The following is a 20,732-nucleotide window of genomic DNA, read 5'->3' on the forward strand; positions in this document are numbered from 1 at the left end:
GCTTTATGGTAAGCTGCCACAGGACCGCTGGTTCCATTCTGGACTTGCTGGTGGGATGCAAGAGTCTGGAGAGGCACTGGAGAGTGGCGGGGGGGGGGGGGGGGGCTGCGATTGGAGTGAGCCTTCCTATGAAAGCAATCCAGCAGCTAATTAGCTGCTGGCTGAAAACAAAACCCAGGATGAAGCCTGTAGCTACAAGCATCATCTCTGTATAACCACTTGAAGAACCCATGTAAATGTATGTATTGCAGTCTTTAGGTGGATATACTGTAAGTGTGGTTTGACCTGTTTGTTGTTTTCAAGTGCCATGCAAAAGCCCTGACCTCAACCCTACTGAACACCCTTGGGATTATTATTATTGAGGATTTATGTAGCACCAATAGTTTGCACATCACTTTACAATATAGAGATAGACAATATAGGGATAGGAGAGCCCTGCTCCCGGGAGCTTACCATCTAAACAGGAGGGGCAGATGACATAGAAGGTATTAGTTTGAGAGATGAACTGATGGAGAAAGTAAAAGTACAGTTTTCAGGTAAAGATGGCATGGGCTTCTCTGAAGAGATGGACCGAATAAGAGATGGCTGGACAGATTCAGGGAAGAAAGTTCCAGAGGATGGGAGAGGCTCTGGAGAAGTCATGGAGATGACGAGGGCACTACATGACAGGAGATCTTGGGGTGAGCAAAATATATGATACAGTATATTGAGATGTAGTTGATGATAAAGCTCTGAGCACTGTTGTGGTTGGTTTTGTTTGTTGTTCCTTTTGCCCATACACCAGCTGGCATTTCCATAGATGTATTGACGCCTAACAACTGCAGCAAATGTTCAGGCAAACATTTGCTCTGGTGAAAGCCTGCAGAACACTCAGATCACTCAGAGTGACAACACTTCCCTTGCACCGGAGCAGGACCTAATACCGGTCTCTGCCTTTGACTGTAGTTCTATCTCAAGCATGTAATGCCCTGTACACACGACTGGACTTTCCAGCAGAAAAGGTCAGACGGAATCATTCTGTCGGACATTCCGATCCTGTGTGGGCTTCATCTGACTTTTTCTTTCTAAAATTCTGATGGACCTAGAACTCTGCTGGAACCAGTTCCTATCGGGAAAACCGTTTGTCTGTATGCTGTTCCGAAGGACCAAAAACGACGCAAGGGCAGCTATTGGCTACTGGCTATTGAACTTCCTTTTTCTAGTCCCGTCGTACGTCATCGTGTTCTAAATTAGTATCAAACTTTGGTGTGATCGTGTGTAGGCAAGTCTGTTTTCAGCGGAACTCTGTCGGAACTCCGTCGAAAAGTCCTTCGGAGTTCAGTCCGACAAGAAGTCCGCTCGCGTGTTTGCGCCATAACAGGCAGCCTATCTGACCAAGGCAGACTTTTTCGGGCAACTATCTTAGACTTTCTGGGACCATTAACACAGACCTCCTGCTCTCAAGCTCTCTTATCTCCTCCTCCCATGCTCATCTCCAGGTCTTCTGCAGAGCCTCTCATATCCTCTGGAACCCTCTACCTCAGTCTATTTGGCTATCTTCTACTCTAGCTGCCTATAAGCGAACCCTGAAAACTCATCTCTTCGGGAAAGCCTATCACGCCTCTAACTAACTGAACTTTTATCACTGCCATCAGCTCATCCCCCACAGTTAAACCTTATGTACCACTTTCCCCAACCTATTAGATTGTAAGCTTTTATAAGCCAGGCCCCCTTAACCCTCTTGTATTTTATTGTACTGCAACTGTAGTGTCTCCCTTTATATTGGAAACGTGCTGCACAAACGTTTGGCGCTATATAAATCCTGCAGTGGCGGCAGGTGCTCAAAATGTTTGGGAGGCGCAAAAATGAAAAATTCAGAAAAAAAAAACGTCAATTTCAGCCTCACTGTTCCCATCAAATGCAGCCACTGTGCCCATCAATTACAGCCACTGTGCCATCAAACGCAGCCATTGTGCCCATAAAACACAGCCACTGTGCCCATCAAACGCAGCCACTGTGCCCATCAAACGCAGCCACTGTGGCCATCAAATGCAGCCACTGTGCCATCAAATGCAGCTACTGTGTTATCAAATGCAGCCACTGTGCCATCAAATGCCGTCATTATGCCCATCAAACGCTGTCATTGTGCCCATAAAATGCCATCATTGTGGCCATAAAATGCCGCTATTGTGCCCATAAAATGCCGCTATTGTGCCTCTATTGTGCCCCATCAAATAAGCCACTGTGACCCCCTGGCAACTGTCTGACCAGCACTTGCCCCATCATGGTGGCGGGTCAGACAGCGGCGAGTTGTGTCCTCCGTGTGTCTCATCTTCCTGCTAGGAATCCAATAGCAGTGCCTCTCCCTTCAGCCAATCAGGTGACGGGTATCAGACCCACACTACCTGACTGGCAGAGAGGAGGTTCAGTGTTAGAAAAGCAAATGCTCTGCGCTCTGAGTCCACCTTTTTTGAAGCCTATTAAAGTCTATGGCTCCAATCAGGTGCTTCAAAAAAACATCCCCGCCTTTGTAATTCAAGTGCCCGGCGTCCTAAAAGGGGCCGGACGCCTGAATAGGGGGTGGTGGCGGCCATGGATAGATTCATGCAATGCATGAATCTATCCATTCTACATAGAGGGGGTGGCTGGAGAGAGGGGGTGGCACCCATGCACCCTTAATGGACGCACCGCCACTGAAATCCTGTATAAAAATAATAATCATTGGCCAAAGCACAAAAGTGCAAAGCTCCTTCTCTACCCCCGCTGTCTCTGCCAGAGTCAGAAAGTGAAATGGTTCTATTAAAGGACTCATTAGAGAACATTGAGAGGAATGAAGAGAATCCAGAGGCAGTATTTAGAGGAGGCTGTGGAAGTTTTTCTATGTCTTCACACAATATGCGTGCCTTTGTAGATATGCTCACTTTTGCTGTGCCCTGGCATTGTCACATTCGACTCTCCTCCTCTGTCTTGCCATGCTTCTTTGGGTACTAAGGGACCTGCTTAGTCAAAAAAGACATTCCCCAAAAAAATAAGAATGGGCAATCTATGATGATTGGAATAACCCTGAAAAGATTTTCACCCCTCCAAGAATCAATGACAAATTCTATTCAGTGGAAAAAGAGTTAACTATAAAGTAGTCTGTTCCAGTAGCAGACCCAGTCTTAAACAAACATCTTAATGTGCTAGTAGAAGAGGTTCCTAATATAAGGATTCTACAGAATTGCATATTTGAAACACTTTTAAAGACTTTTTTGGACTTTGCAGACCCTGCTCTGCAACTGGCTATTGCTGCAATTTCTGTTTGCGAGACCGCAGCTAATTGGACTAGGGCAATGAACAACCAGGAGGATCCTGTTTTCCAGGATTGTACCTTGAAGGAGCACTTGTAGACACAGCCCTCTGCCTTAGCCCTTGTACACACGGTCGGAGATTCCGACTGAATGTGTCCGATAGGACCGTTTTGTCGGATAATCCGACTTTGTGTGGCCTCCATCGGACTGTTTCCGTCGGATACTCCAAGTATTCCAACTTGTCGGTAAAATTTTCCGACAACATGGTCCCATCGGACTTTGTCCGATCATGTGTAGAGAATTCCGATCGGACAAAGTGCCACGCATGCTCAGATCAAATTCCTACACCAAAGCTATTGGCTACTAGCCTGAACATAGTCCCGTCGTAACGAAATAACGTCATCACGTTCTGAACGATCGGATTTTCCGACAACTTTGTCCGACCGTGTGTATGCAACACCAGTTTCGGACAAAATCCGTCAGACAAAATCCGTCGGACAAAATCCGTCTGAAAAAATCCGACGGATTTGGTTGTCGGAATGTCCGACCGTGTGTACAAGGGCTTACTCTTTTGTGTTACTTTCTTATTTATGACGTAGATCTCCAGAATTGTACTAATTTCTATCTATATGCACAAAATCTAATGGCTTGAAACTGATGGAAAACAATGCCTCACATGTATGTCCTTTGATGGAGGACATCTCCTTGGTGAGGCACTTGACAAATTTATGAAAGATGTCGCAGGAGTAAATGTACCTTCTGCAACAGAAGATTCCAAGACTCCCTTTCTCAGGGGCTTCTACCTCCTCAAAAAGAGTGCCCCATCACTCTCCTCAGGCTTCATTTTTAAAGCCATCACTCAGTCCTTCCTTTCGGCACAAGACTTGGAACACAAACCTTACCAAGTCCACCCCAAAACCCTTTTCACAATAAAGGGGCAATAGGATCTGTCATGGCCCTTTTCAGTAGATCATGTGAAATATCCTGGGAATATTGGGCACAGGGAAGCTTACAGCTGCTACCCTTTGCGCAGAGCCCCCTGTGGGCCTGATCGGTGACCTGGTGGCCTCTAAACTCAATGAGGTTCCACACAGCTAACTGCCTGCCTACCTTTTACATTCCACATCGGCGATGGTCTCTGGTAAAGGCACGTTTATTGTCTCCGGCAGCAGACAGGCCACAAAGCTACAAGTCACAGCAGTTACACAGAAGATGGTCTGAGGAAGAAGGTGCCAGATGTCATCCAGCAGGAATATCAAAGGAGCCACAGAGGCCCCAATTCGTCCTACGAAGGAAGTGTATCCAATGCCATTCTGCCTGGGGGAGAGAGAAAAGTACACGTCAACTCCATGGGGCCCATCATAACTGTGGGACCTCCAATGATCTATGCCATACCTGATCACAGTGGGGAAGAGCTCGGCAGTGTACAAAATGAGGCCTGTAAATGCGGCTTCAGAAAATCCTTTTCCAGTGATGGCCACTGCAGTGCGAAACGGACCCAGAGCTGAGGAGAAAATACTGTAAGATTCTGACATTTAAAAAATTATTATTCTATACCATACCCATTGCATGGAGACTAGGAGGGCCAGAGATCAGACCTCTACCTACCCATCACTTGGAGACCAGAAGGCCGTGAGCTTGGACCTGTATTGACTCATCACATGGATACCAAGTGTTCCAGACTTTGGACACTTACCAATCACTTGGGGCAAATCAAACCCATACTGCCCCATCACATGGAGACCAGGAGGGCCAGAGATCGGAATTATACTAACCCATCATCTGGGGCAAATTAGAACCATATTGGACATTCGGAGGAGACCGCACATGGACAAGATGTGGTACTGTACAGATTTTGAGAATTATACCCAGCGTACAAGACAAGAGAAGTGGTACTATGCAGAATCCATACAGAATAAGAACATATACTGTCTGAGAATTATACCCGGCATACAGGACAAGAGAGAAGAATCAGAATCCATATGTACAGGAAAAGAACCAATATATGAATGAGATGACTAATGCTCGTCCTTTGCACATCTCCCATACTGGGAAATTGTGCTCCCCAGTGCTACTTACATGGGGGTATCCCAGCAGACACTCCGATGCAAACTCCGGTCATGAACATGGTGAGGAACAGTGACCATCGGCGGCCCAGATGGTTCATGAGGAAATAGACACCCAGCTTGCCAGGAAATTCCACCAAGGAGTACAGCAAATGGGTGAGATAGATGTCAAATCCCAAACCAGAGACATTCAGAATGATGCCGTAATAGGAAAATGCCACACCAAACCTGTTGACAAGAGACGAGAGCTCCGTGAGATGACCAACCTCCTTTGAACCATGCACCAGACATGTAGCAAATAGACACCAGAATAGCTGACGCAGAATATGTGCTAGAGGCACATACTGAGGCCATTGTGCCAGGACAGTGGCTTGGTGGTTAGGACTTCCACCTCTTAGAACTAAGGTCCTCGGGTTTGAATTTTGGTCAGAACATGACCTGCTTGCATGTTCTCCCTGTGCAGTGCTTGTCTGGATTTCTTCCAGGCACTCCGCTTTCTTCTCACACTCCAAAGGTATGCTGGTATGTTAATTGGCTTCTGTCTAAGGCAGGCCATAGATGATGTATTTTTTTTTTCTTCCACTACAGGTGGAAGGGAAGAAAATTGCTTAATTCCCCCATCAACACAGCCCCTCCCACAATGCTATTGTGTTGTGACAGTGGGGAGCCATCACTGCCGGCACAACACAATGTATTCTACAACAGGCTGGTTGTACACAATCGATAGATCGAGCGGGTTCCTGCTGAACCGGACCCATTTCTATCCATCTATGGTCAGCTTTAATTAACCCAAGTGTGTGTATATAAGATAGAGACATTAGATTGTAAGCTCCTTGAGGGCAGGGATTGATGTGAAGGTACATGTAAATTGATTGTGCTATATAAATACCCATAATAATTAATATTAAAGATCAGTGATTGTCCTGACCTCTTCTGACTGCCAGTCAGCGGGTGGGTGGGTGAGTTCACGTCAGTCCCTCCCCTCAAGGAGCTTACATAGTTCACTGGATGAGAGAGCTTAAACTGCGGCACCTCATTTCTCCAAGCGTCATTCTGGGTCACAGTTTGTGATTAAAGTGTTTATCTGGAGAAAAACAGCATATATAGTAAATTTCTTCGATGCATGCAATATTTTGGTCTAAAGGGTTAATGATATACTAGAAGACACACAGTGGTATGTGATTGGCAGCACCAATTCCTCAGGGGTCCCTGGCACATGCTGGCACAATATGGCCTCTCATGTATAATGGATGATAGATATGGGGGGGGGGGGGGGGTCTCCTCACCACACCAGCCCGCAGCACACAGAGATCCTCCGGAGACGTGGCGTTCGGAAAAGGTCGAGGTAAGAATAGGTCTGAGATGAAGTTCCATTTTCTGCCAGTGCCTGGATACTCTGCCCAAGAAAAATGACATGGTTAGTATATCGCACCATTATTAGCTAACACACCGCAAAAGATGTGTGACTGGCCACCATGAAACCCCAATGAGGTACTACTATCTACGTGGGGTTGGATATCTACCTACAGGTTCTGTAGGCACACAACTTTGGTGACTTTAATAACTCCCCTCCACCAGGATCACAGTCATGGTCATGCCCCCAACCTGGCTTAGAATATTGTGCAAATGAGTGCCAAGCCAACCCTGTGAACTCCTCATTCCAGGCACATAAGTCTATGATCAGCAGAGCTAAGTGATGCCTCTGACCCTGGACTTCTGGATACAGCTGTATGAAGGGACCAAACAAACTGGAGACAGAACTCTCCTCCAATTAGCATTTTTTTAAAATAACACACCTGTTAATGCGATTCCATGATCGACAATTCTATGCAATATATGCCAACAGTGGTCTCCAAACTGCGGCCCGGGGGCCGAATGTGGCCATTTGCTTGCCTTTATCTGGCCCTAGAGGCATTATTCTTGCCACTGACACCAATGATGGGGCGCTATTCCTTCCACTGACACCAATGATGGGGCACTATTCTGCCCACTGACACCTATGATGGGGCACTATTCCTTCCACTGACACCAATGATGGGGCACTATTCTGCCCACTGACACCTATGATGGGGCACTATTCTGCCCACTGACACCAATGATGGGGCACTATTCCTTCCACTGACACCAATGATGGGGCACTATTCTGCCCACTGACACCAATGATGGGGCATAATTCCTCCCACTGATTTCAATGAGGGGGTCACTATTCTGCACACTGAAACCAATGATGTGGCATAATTCCTCCCACTAACACCAATGATGGGGCACTATTCCTCCCACTGAGCACAACAGCCACCCCTAAAGTCTGAAGGACAGTAAACTGGCCCTTTGCTTAGAAAGTTTGGAGACCCCTTTATGCCAATAACTGACACCAAAATGGGGCATAATTCCTGCCACTAACACCAAAATGGGGCATAATTCCTTCCACTGACACCAACGATGGGGTATAATTCCTGCCACTGACACCAACAATGGGGTACTATTCCTTCCACTGACACCAATGATGTGGCACTTATTCCCTCCACAGACACCAAAGATGGGGCACTATTCTGCCCAGTGACACCAAATGTGAGGCATAATTCCTCCCACTGGCTTCAATGAGGGGTCACTATTCTGCCCACTGACACCAATGATGTGGCATAATTCCTCCCACTGACACCAATGATGGGGCACTATTCTGCCCAGTGACACCAAATGTGAGGCATAATTCCTCACACTGACTTCAATGAGGGGTCATCATTCTGCCCACTGACACCAATGATGTGGCATAATTCCTCCCACTGACACCAATGATGGGGCACTATTCTGCCCAGTGACACCAAATGTGAGGCATAATTCCTCACACTGACTTCAATGAGGGGTCATCATTCTGCCCACTGACACCAATGATGTGGCATAATTCCTCCCACTGACACCAATGATGGGGCATTGTTTATTCCCACTGGGCACAGTCCGCCCCCCCAAAGTCTGAAGGACAGTAAACTGGCTCTTTGTTTAGAAAGTTTGGAGACCCCTGTGTGCCAGTAACAGGATGAGAGTCCTAAGTCCATTCTGTCAGTTCCACTGGGGCCCATTAAACGTACAGAACAGGATATGATTGGTTAATGTGAGTTATTATCGCAGCGTTTACCTGTCACGTCACTTTTTATACAAGCTTCTTCCTTTTTTTTTTTTTTAAGTGGTTGTAAATCTCAGACATGAAATATGAACAAAGCATATCCCTCTATAGTGTGTGTTTGTCTCGATCCAGAGCACCAAGTGTCATTTCTGTCCCCGGTTTTGTTCCGCTGCTATCAACATGAGTCACTTCTGACAAGGTTTTCTGACACCATGAGATAATTGGTGACAGGAGGGATCTCCAAGGGATCTCCAGCTGATTGTCAGCCTCAGTTTTTTTCGTGCTATAGTCAAAGGAAGGCTATAGCATGGGCCTTAATTGCCAGGAGGGCGCCCATGTACGTCCTCCCGCACTCGAGCGGGGCATGCATGGCAGGCTCTGTGATCAGCGAGTCAAGGAGACTCGGCTGATCATAGATCACAGTAAGGGGCTGATCCTGAAGCCCCTTACAAAGTGATCAGCTGTCAGCCAATGACAGCTGATCACGTGATGTAAACAGACCCAATCACCGGCTACTGTCAGAGGGACATCGGTCTCTCACAGAGAGAGCCACAGCCGCCTCATCTGTGCCCTCCATTGCCACCTACCAGTGCACAATAGAGCCACCTATCAGTGCCGATCAGTGCTGCCTATTAGTGCCCACCAGTGCCACCTATCAATGCCCACCAGTGCCACGTATCAGTGCTGCCAATCGGTGCCCATCAGTGCCTCATCATCAGTGCTGCCTATCAGTGTTACCTACCAGTTCCTATCAGTGCCACTCATCAGTGCCACCTATCAATGCTACTTATTATTGCCACCCATCAGTGCCCACCAGTGCTGCCTCATCAGTGCTGCCTTATCAGTGCCCATCAGTGCAGCCTATCGGTGCAGGCTATTAGTGCCCATCAGTGCAGCCTCATCAGCTCTCATTAATAAAGGAGAAATTGCCAAATTTTATAACAAACTATGAAAAAAACTTTTGTTTTTTTCCAAAAATTTCTCTTTTTTTCCTTCGTTTAGCAAAAAATAAAAACCCAGTGATGATTAAATACTACCAAAAGAAAGCTCTATTTGTGTGAAGAAAATGATAAAAATGTAATTTGGCTACAGTGTTGCATGACCGCGCAATTGTCATGCAAAGTGCGACAGCGCCGAAAGCTGAAAATTGGCTTGGGTTGGCCTGCTTGACAAATGCTGAGATCAGATATCAGCCCCTCGGGAGTACATTTTTTTTCAAGCAGGTTGGCTGATTTTGCATGATTTTTTTTTTTTCTCCATATTTAATCATCAAACTCAACCTTCCCTAAAAGTAGCTTTGCCTGGAGCTATTGTGGCACTTAGGTACTTGCTCAAAATACTACGCTGAACAAACGCACTTATAGCATTAATGTGCGTTGTTTGGTGCATTTGGCGAGCGTATAATGCACATTAAACATGCGTTTAAAATACTCCCCAAACATTAAGCATTTGACACACATTAGCCACTTGCTGACCACCCTATTGCAGTTTTACTACTACAGGGTGGCAGCTCTGTGCAGGATCACGTATATATATATATATATATATATATATATAATATAAAACGTGATCCTGCACTTCTGCCTGCAGGGGGCGCACATGCGCCCCATCAGCAGGCCGCTTCTGCTGTAAAGCGGATCTGTGGGTGCCGGGCATTTGATGTCCTCCGGCACCCGTCGATCATCAGTAAGCAACACAGAACAGGGATTTGCCTATCTAAACAAGGCAGATCGCCCTTCTGACAGGGGATGAAGGGATGGATTCTGTGTTCCTGCAAAATCAAGGACTAGAATCCATCTTTTCCCCTAGTAAAAGCAACACACATAGTAAACACTAGTTGCCACACATTTAACCCCTTGATTGCCCCTGATGTGTAACCCCTTCCTAGCCAGTGTCATCGATACGGTGACGGTGCATATTTTTAGCACTGATCACTGTATTAGTGTCACTGGTTCCTGCAAAGTGTCAGTTAGTGTCTGATTGTCCACCGCAATATTGCACCCCCCGCTATAAGTCGCTGATCACCGCCATTACTAGTATAAAATAATTAAAAAATAAAATATTAAATAAATAAAAATTCCATAAATATATCCCATAGTTTGTAGATGTTATAATGCTTGCATAAACCAATATATGCTTATTGGAATTTTTTTTTTTTACCAAAAACATATAGCAGAATACATATTGGCCTAAATTTATGAACATTTTTGATTTTTTTACTTTTTTTTTTTCGATATGATTTATAGCAGAAAGTAAAAAAAATATATTTTTTTTTTAAGATTGTCGGTCTTCTTTAGTGTATAGCACAACAAATAAAATAGGCAGAGGTGACCAAATACCACCAAAAGAAAGCTCTATTTGTGGAAAAAAAAATTACATACATTTTATTTGGGTACAGTGCACTTTTTGGAGGCTCCTCGCCTTTGCTGCTATTGTGCTATTTGCTGGGTGTCCAGTGCACCCCTGTGCCTTTAAGGAGGGGTGGGCTCCCTCCAGGCTCACCTGCCCTCTATCTATCCATTATTATATATGTGCTCCTACTATGGAGGCTGTCAAAATGTATAGAGTTGGGGCTGCAGATAATACTGTGGCGCCTTGTCGCAGCCTCTGCAACTTACGCATGTATTTGCAAATGTATGCAAACTAAACCCCTTGTTTTTAACGTGAACTGTTAGACAGGATAATTCGGTTTGTTGCAGGCTGGCTGGTAAGTTGAGCTGGGAATTTTTCTCTATTGTTGTGTGACTGGCTCCAGCCATACTCCAGCCTCCTCAGCGTACAATATAAGGTTAATGTTTCTGTACAGTACATACCCTGTTTCCCTGAAAATAAGACCTAGCGTGATTGTCGGTTTTGGCTGCAATATAAGCCCTACGCCCCAAATAAGTCCTACCCTGTTTCCCCTGAAAATAAGCCCTACCCTGCAAATAAGACCTACAAGGACTTTAACTAGGGCTTATTTGGGGGGTAGGGCTTATATTGCAGCCATCACCGACAATCACGCTAGGTCTTATTTTTTGGGGAAACAAGGTAGCGGCACAGAGATGCCATCCACAGACCTGAGCTTCAGGCAGACGAGGAGAGCTCTGGAGTCTGCTGGAGCAGCGTTGCCTGTACTTAAACCCATAGGGGGGTTTAAGAACCTAGTCTCAAAATACCAACCTAATCGTTCTCCTCACTCCTCCCAAGACCTCATGCTCTCTTACTCCCTTGTCCACTCATTCCATGCTTGCCTTCAGGACTTCTCCAGGGCCTCTCCCATCCTCTGGAATGCTCTACCCCAATCTGTCCAATTTTCTCCTACTTTATCCACTTTCAGACAGTCCCTGAAAACTCATCTCTTCAGAGAAGCCTATCTGGCCCCCATCTAACAACTGTACAGTTATCTTCTCAATCAGTACATCGCCCACAGTTATTACCTCTTGTATCTCTTGACCTTACCTCTTAGATTGTAAGCACTAAGGAGCCGGGCCCTCTGATTCCTCCTGTATTAAAGTGGTTGTAAACCCTTACAAACCACTTTGACCTACAGGTAAGCCTAGATTAAGGCTTACCTGTAGGTCCGAGAAATAACTCCTAAACCTACACGGTTTAAGAGATATTTGCCAAAACACAGGCACCGCTGTCTACGGCACATGCGCCATAGACAGCGGTGCGTAGGCGCACTGAGCGCGCCGCTGTCAATGGCGATATGCCGTGAGTGGCGGCTCGCATGCGCGGGAGTGACATCATCGCGGCTTCGTCGAATGACAGCGCTGGAGCAGCGAGACCCACCGAGAAGATGGAGGCTCCGTACACAAGGGGACAGCGGTGACTTCGCTGGCTCCTGTGTCAGGTAAGTGACACATAATGGACTACTATGCGATACATAGTAGTCCATTATGCTTTACCTTTGCAGGGGATCAGGGATTACTTCCTCTTTAAAGTGTATTGTATTTGTACTGTTTACCCTCAAGTTGTAAAGCGCTACGTAAACTGTTGGCGCTATATAAATCCTGTATTATAATAATAATAATAGGGGGGTTGAATCAGAGAAAGAGCTTGCTTCTGTGATCTCCTTCCATTGTCTTCTTTATATGATTTTTAGACTCAAACTTGGACCTTTATATTAGTGGATGATTTAACCGCATCCAATTTGGTGTGTTCCATCTCCCCGGGCATTCCTACTGGTTTGATTTTAGTGAGTAAATGGATACCAATTAACTTAAAGTGGTTGTAAACCCTTACAAACCACTTTGACCTACAGGTAAGCCTAGATTAAGGTTTACCTGTAGGTCCAAGAAATATCTCCTAAACCTACACGGTTTAGGAGATATTTCCTAAAAGACAGTCACAGCTGTCTACAACTTATTGGCTGTGCGGAGCGCAACCCTGCTGGGTTGTGTGAGTGACCTGAAGTGCCAGCGACTCAGAGATCGGATTGAGAGGATCCAGAGACACTCGTTTGAAAATCGGAAGACCAGGTCCACCTGTCGGAACGGGACGGAGTGACGGAGCCGGCTGACGCAGAAGCGAGCTGCAACTACCGGACCAAAGTTACCATACCAAGGTTCTGATCAAGTTGGTGAGCGGGTTGCTACCCATTGTTTTCTAAACCATTGCACCTAGTCAGACTTATATACAGGCCTCGCTGGGATACCTAGTCCCACGGAGAAGGAGTATAGCAACTGACGCTAGGCAGGCATAAGGCCTACTTACTACCACACTTCAAGCACTGTATTATATTTGTGGAAGCAATACTAGAATCATCCTTAATTAAATTTTAACCTTGGATTACAAATTTATAAGGAGTTATCATTGCTAGCGAAGGTCCAAAGATAAAGACTGAGTACTTTAACTGAGATCTCACACGTAGCTACAAAAGTAGGGGGAGCTCCTATATATATATATATATATATAACTATTTTACCAAAGTTCATTGTCCTGTCAATCTATGTTGGATGACAGTACAATTGTTGTAATCATCTATTTACAAATATATATATTAAAATATAATTTGGTTAAGTATTTCGTGTTGTGTGGAGTATTGTTTTCTCTCAGCAGGTGGAGCCAGTGGATCCTGAGAGGACCATACAGGTATATTGTGATATAATACATTGTACTGTATTGTATTGCACCACAGCTGTGTCAAGGGGACTGAGACAAGTTAGTGGGGTTTTATTACTAGAGTGCAGGCCCAAATCAAATCAGCCGCTCCTTCGGGAGTTAGTGCTACATATATAAAAAAAATATACGCTTTAGGCTGGGTTCACACTGCTGCGGGGGGAGATCCGGATGTGATTCGCACCGCAAATCACATCCGATCTCCGTAGCGATGCGAGTTCAACCATACAGATAGTATGGCTGAATTCGCATCGCTCCCGCAGCAAACTCGCACGGGACCCTTTTTTTGGTCCGCAACAGAATCGGATCGCATGGGGGTTCACACCATGCGATCCGATTCCTGTGCGAGTCGGCAGATCGCACTGTGATATGCGGACGGATCTGGGGGTGTCATTAACATATCATTGACACTCCCAGCCGTCCGCATAGGGCAGTGTGAACTGCCGGCGGGAGTAATGCGATGCGGGAAAACGCCGCGGATTCGCGGCGTTCCCGCATCGCAGCGGTGTGAACCCGGCCTTAATACTAACCTTTTTGTTGGACTTAAATGGCACCTGAAAAATCCCATTCTATTGTAGCGGATGACATTGGGGATCAAATGTCACACGCCTGTAAATTTAGTTTTTTTGGCCTCAGAACAGTCAGTGGGAGTGCCGGGGCCCGCTGAGGAGTCTGGGAAGGGGTACTTAAAGGGGTGTGGGTCACGTGTTCAGGGTTCCGGAGTTGTTCGTGAGACCCAGGTGGTCTGGTCTGGTTCCAGGACCGGGGTAGCCCCGTGAGGGGTCCCGGTCACGGGGTGTTCGACACCCGCAACATGTTTCTGTCAGTGGTCCCTGATAGACCTGCTTGGTCTGGGGTAGGGATCCATCCGTTCCCCAGTCTCGGAACCGGCTTTAGGTGCAGTAACTGAGGGAGGATTCAAAGTGTCCGGGTGTGCTCTCGGCTTGGAGGGACACCGCAGCTCGTGGAAGTGACCGGGGGAGGACATTGACGAATTCACACTTTTCCAGTACCATAAAGGAGACGGGAAACATTCCAGGTACAGAGGAAAAAGGTTCCTGTTTGCTCTTAAGTTGTTTGTTCAAGTTTGAGTCAACCTACTGACTTCCATGATCTCTGGCTAGAGATCTGTTCAGCCTTGAAGTGCCCAGCTGCGAGTGGCTACTCTCTGGGTGGAAATAGAGACTTTGCTAGACCTGCAGTTCAAGGTGCCTGAGTTCTTCATCTGTGCCCTCTGTTCCCTAAGAGACTCTGTTAATTGAGAGTTCTTACTGCAAAATAAAACCTTTTTGAAAGGAATTCATCTGTGTCAGTGTGCAAGTCGTTGGGTATCAACCCTGGGAACCCCTAGAAGTGGAGGAACAGGCCAAGAGAAGGTAACCGGTAAGCCCATTAAGCCCTGCAACGGGTTATGGCCGCTACACTATCTTTCTCAAATTTTGTCACCTATAGCAAGGACTCTATCCAACTTTGGTCAAAGCTGTGCAGCTTGACTTTATCTACAGACAGCTCTTACCTGCATAGGCAGTTATTTGGTAAAGGTGAACTATGCCTTTAAACTACCTCATAACCCGCATCAAATCACCTGCTTCTTCATTGACAACGGGATTTGTTTTCATATTCCTGGAGTTGGGCTTTAAGGAACATCAGGAGCCAATACATGCATAACCTCCATAATTTCACTTTCTCTATTGACTTTAATGCATTTCCCCTATCTGCAAAATGTCTCCAAAAAACTGCCAGTTTTGTTCATGTTTAATTCAGGGAACTGCAGAGCATCTCACCTCACTGTTTTTCTTGAATGCATCCAAACTGCAACCATTTGCTTCAGCACATTGCATCAGCAGAGCTTCAGCCTCCTTAGTGCGACCCTTTGTCAACAGCCAGCGTGCAGATTCAGGAACCCACCTAGAAAAAAAAACATAGCAGAGCATTGCACCACCACATTGGAATTTTTATCACTATGGATCACACAAGGCATTGCAGCATATTGCACCACGTGGGAAAGCTCAGGCTGTATAACAAGACTAATCTCTTAATAAGCACCCAACAATATCCTGCCAGAGAGCATGAAAGATTGTCTCGGAGGGATTTTCATATTCTGATATTAAAATTATCCGTGTATGCCACAGAGAGGCACACAGTGCATTGCAGCACACTATGCAGAATGTTACACCCTGGCAAGGAGTGATACTGGAGACAACTGCAGAGCATCGCACTGTGAAGATATTCTACGCCTGTGAAGAATTGCAGCCAGTGGAGTCGTGACACAGTGCAGAGGTGTACAAAGAATTGAACATAGGAAATGTACCACACTTGCAGAGCATTGCACACTGGGGAGGTGAGATGCAGTGAAGAGGTGGCAGAACATTTCACCAAGGTGATGTACTAGATTTGCAGAGCATTGCACAAAGCACAGTCAGTACAGTTGCTGGCTGTGTTCTCAGGGAGATCTAAGGATTTAGAACTGGAGAGAGCATATATTGTCAAAATATTATTTCCTGTCATCTTACCAGATGGTGATAACGGCTGGGACAAAAGGGGCAGTGATGGCCACCAACAGCCAGCGCCAGTCTCTCACCAGATATGCTATTAGTGCCAGGACACAGCCCCCAATAGACCAGCAGACGCCAGTAATTATTGCAGCATCTGTTCGATGACGCATGTCCACCCACTCCACACCTGAGGGAAACAGGAATTGACCATTAGATAACAAGCCTTCCACCAAATACTCCAAGACCCCACCAAAATTACTCCATTCTTCATCAGGTCACACTAAGCCCACCAAATTATCCCTGACCCCACCAAATCTCCCATTACCCTACAAAACCTTTCCCGACTCACCGAATTTCCTCTGACCCAACAGAATCCCACCAAATCCTCAATAAATCCCACTGGCCCCATGGCCTGAAAATCTGCCTTGTCCTCACCAAATCCTCTTTACCCCACCAAATTCCACCTGACCCACCAGTTATTCTCCTAAATCTTGCATCTTTCCTTAATCTTCCTCACCTCCCCAGATTTTCCTTATAAACCTCATCCTCCATGCCACCTATCCACCTATGGCACTCTCTCAGCTCTGGAATACTTACCTAAAGAAATTATATTAAGAATGAGTCCCGAAAAAGTGCATCCAGAGAGGGCCATGCTGACAGCAAACATAGGGTATGATATGGAACAAGCAGATAAGCTCCCAAACACCATTGCCAGGAGCATGGAGACCAAGAGCATCATTCTGCGGCCATATCTGAAACAGAACGATAAATCATAGGTTGAAATTCCTGACCAGAATCACCAAATGCCACCTGGCATCTGAGATTTTACTTTCAAACAGTCTATATTATAACTGTCCACATTTTTTTTTGTCTACACTGTTTTTATTGTCCCATCCATCCACCTTACACTTTCAATGTATTCACCCAAACTTCCACACCCATCCACTCTCCATTCACCGTCCATCCATTCGACATTCTTCATCCATCCCCTCTATAGTCCCCATTCATCCACCTTACACTCATTCTTCCACTGTACACTCCTCATCCATCCTCCACTCCTTGTTCCTCTATTACACACTGCCTATCCATTCAGCCTTCACGTGCCATCCATTCACATTCTCTATCCATCTACCCAAAACTCCTGATCCCTCTATCCTACAATCCCTATCCATTCAAACTACAGTTTCTGGCTATTCACGCTACATTCTTCATCCCTCCACCCTCTCACTCCCCATCCATCCATCCATCCTTCAATCGCCATCTATCCACTCTTTACCCTCTACTCCCCATCCATCAACCCTTCAATCTCCATCCACCATACACTCCCCATCCATCCAGGCTACAGGTCCATGCTATTAACACTACATTCTTTATCCCTCCACCCTCTCACTCCCAACCCATCCATCCTCCCATCTTCATCCATCCACCCTTCAATCACCATCCATCCACCCTGTACTCCTTGTCTATCCAGCCTACACTCCCCATCCATCCAGCTTACCCTCTCCACCCATTCTCTCTACACTTGCTATCCATTCAGCATGGCCTGAACTCACACTTATTGGTCAGATAGGTTTCCATCCATCCACTCTCTACTCCCCATCCATCCACCCTTTAATCTCCATCCATCAACCCTATACTCCCTATCCATCCACCCTTCAATCACCATCCATCCACACTCTACTCCCCATCTATCCACCCTTCAATCTCCATCTATCCACCCTCTACTCCCATCCATCAACCCTTCACTCTCCATCCACCATACACTCCCCATCCATCCAGGCTACAGTTCATGGTTATTAACACTACATTATTTATCCCTCCACCCTCTCACTCCCAACCCAACCACCCTTCAGTCTTCATCCATCTACCCTTCAATCACCATCCATCCATCCTATATTCCTTGTCTATCCAGCCTACACTCCCCATCCACCCAGCTCACACTCTCCATCCATTCTCTCTACACTTGCTATCCATTCAGCATGGCCTGAACTCACACTTACCGGTCAGATTGGTCTCCATCCATCCACTCTCTACTCCCCATCCATTAACCCTTTAATCTCCATCCATCAACCCTATACTCCCTATCCATCCACCCTTCAATCTCCATCTATCCACCCTCTACTTCCCATCCATCCACCCTTCACTCTCCATCCACCATACACTCCCCATCTACCCAGGTTACAGTTCCAGGCTATTACTACTACATTCTTTATCCCTCCCCCCTCTCACTCCCAACCCATCCACCCTTCAATCTTCATCCATCCACCCTCTATGCCCCATCCATCCACCCTTCAATCTCCCCATCTATCCACCCTCTACTCCCCATCCATCCAGGCTACAGTACACTCCCCATCCAGCCAGCCTACACTCTCCATCCATTCTCTCTACACTTACTATTCATTCAGCATGGCCTGAACTTACACTTACCGGTCAGATAGGTCTCCAAAAATGACAGCGCCCACCATCACTCCAATAAAGAAAAAAGTGGCCACAGCTTTACCCAACCCTCTGCGGCTACACACCAGATCCCACTGCAATATAGAAAACACCAGTTACTATGTGGCCCCAGGGACCACATGATTTCTTTATTTCTAACAATCACCTTTTAACCTGAACCCAAATAGTACCTGTGGTCTATAGTGCTGGGTACACTCATTTTGTGCCATTTTTTTCCCAATAAGATAAAAACACTGCTCCGAAAGTCATAATTGATGTAATTTAAATGATGTGAATGACTCAGAAACTAACTGTATTGGAAGATGGATAATTCTGGAGTCATTGGGCACATTGTCTCAGTGCGAGTCTGCACAGGTATCTTCTAGTTATCTTTTGAATGCAAAGAAGAGTGCCCTGAAATACCCTTCGACTTTCATAAAAGTACTCCATAGTCCAGACATCTTCAGGTGATTAAGTGGCTTATTACCCTGAGACCTAAAGTTATCCTAAACATTACATAACTAGGTGGCAGAATGAGCCTCATACAATACCTATGACAAACCTCACATTGCGTATTTATGGTGGGTGGTATTTCATCCAGTAGAGAATTAATGTGCAGCCTTTTTCATTTTCTGATCCAAAGTATCAGTTTTATATTCTGGCAGACCCAACTTAGTCATTGTGTGTTCCACAAGAAAAAGAAGCCATTTGTTGTGGAGCCCCATTTGGGATCCTGGTTGGGGAGGACTGGGCTAAAGGGCAAGGGGGCTTTTTCCGACAAGTTCTACTAAAATATGTTGGGTTGGAGGCCTTAAGTGGAGGTACTTCACCAATCAGACATCAATCAGAGTGGCCCCAGCAGTCAGTGACACATCCTGGGCATTATATAGCTATGTGCTCCCTACCAAACCTAAAATCACAACACCAGGCCGGGTTGTTAGTCCTCCCCTGGATCCTACAGGCTAGGTTATACTTATTTATATGAATATATGATCATATATATTATTCTCAGTATGCCAAAATGATTACTCCAGTCAGCCGCCACCCGGGCCTCTATCACAAATTTGACACCTCCTACATCAAGTTCATTGTACCGTAGGTTGTGCCGGAGGACCCATGTGGCGTCGACTGGAATAAACATATTCTCCAAAGGGAGACCCTATGGATAGAAAGACTTGAAGCCACTAAATACCCAGGAATCAATGAAATTGTATCATACAAACCATTTCTTTTATGTGTGGGAACACTGGCATTGTCAGCCTCTTGTAAGTACATATTTGGAGAATTGTGGTGGAAGTTCTTGGCCTCTATGGGCTATTATATATATATATATATATATATATATATATATATATATATATATATATATATGTGTCTCATGTACATTTATGGTCACACTGATGTTTGTATAGCTATAAACTCAGGGAGACCTTCTGATATGCCCATTGAAGCCAATATGATAGATGTTGCTATGGCCAAATAATTTTAAAGCTAAATGGAGATTAATTGATGTACTATGTATACTGTGATATATATATATGCTTATTTATACTGTATGCATTGCAGGTTTCCTGGTTGTTTCCATTTCTGGATGATCTGCCATGATTTTTCTCTTTCAATATGTTTATTGAGAATTTTACAATAACAGAACAAATGATAATAATATAATCGGAATAATATAACAACCGGGGAAACTGGCGCTACCTAAAAACAGGTACTCATTCCACCTAAAATAATAAATAATAAATATAAATAACAACTAGGTTTTGCACCCAAAAAACCCTAAGACTTTCCTGCTCCTATTGCTATTGAGTCCAGGAAGAGATACAAAAAACACAGCTCCACCCAGAAGATATTAAATCACACAATTTGTATAGTATGTCTCCAAACCAACGCAAATTCTGTAAGAGAAGCTAAATATCAAGAAATAATAATGCTAACTGCGATTAATCGCAAAAACGCATCAGTGCTAAAGTTAGCCACCAAACTCCCCACTAGAATATAATGTGACAACCTTAATTTCAAAAAGAAACCATCCAGTGAAAACCAGAGAGAATTATCATAAAGGTACCAAGTGTAACAAGCTTAGTATGTGACTCAATGCGATTATAACTTAAAATCGCATATATGCAAAAATATAATTGTGCCAGTAAATAATTTTACCTATTTACCTAAAATTATATTTTTGCATATAATAGGTAAAATTATTTACTGGCACAATTATATTTTTGCATATATGCGATTT

The 20,732-nt window shown here is 45.2% G+C and overlaps 1 protein-coding gene across 1 annotated transcript in view; it reads right to left on the reverse strand.

The window, feature by feature from the left end:
- LOC143987014 (solute carrier family 22 member 7-like) overlaps nucleotides 1-20,732 on the reverse strand; it is a 48,692-nt gene that overhangs the window by 18,202 nt on the left and 9,758 nt on the right. The window contains exons 2-9 of the mRNA XM_077485461.1: nucleotides 18,479-18,582; nucleotides 16,649-16,803; nucleotides 16,070-16,238; nucleotides 15,341-15,464; nucleotides 6,622-6,731; nucleotides 5,349-5,563; nucleotides 4,665-4,773; nucleotides 4,380-4,586 (exon numbers count right to left, since the gene is read on the reverse strand). Of these exons, the coding sequence (XP_077341587.1) occupies nucleotides 4,380-4,586; nucleotides 4,665-4,773; nucleotides 5,349-5,563; nucleotides 6,622-6,731; nucleotides 15,341-15,464; nucleotides 16,070-16,238; nucleotides 16,649-16,803; nucleotides 18,479-18,582 (1,193 nt within the window). The remainder of the gene's footprint in view (nucleotides 1-4,379; nucleotides 4,587-4,664; nucleotides 4,774-5,348; nucleotides 5,564-6,621; nucleotides 6,732-15,340; nucleotides 15,465-16,069; nucleotides 16,239-16,648; nucleotides 16,804-18,478; nucleotides 18,583-20,732) is intronic.

Source organism: Lithobates pipiens, unplaced genomic scaffold, assembly GCF_037356315.1.
Source record: "Lithobates pipiens isolate NorthernLeopardFrog02 unplaced genomic scaffold, aLitPip1_a1.2 Scaffold_18, whole genome shotgun sequence".
In the NCBI taxonomy this organism is placed as follows: Eukaryota; Metazoa; Chordata; class Amphibia; order Anura; family Ranidae; genus Lithobates; species Lithobates pipiens.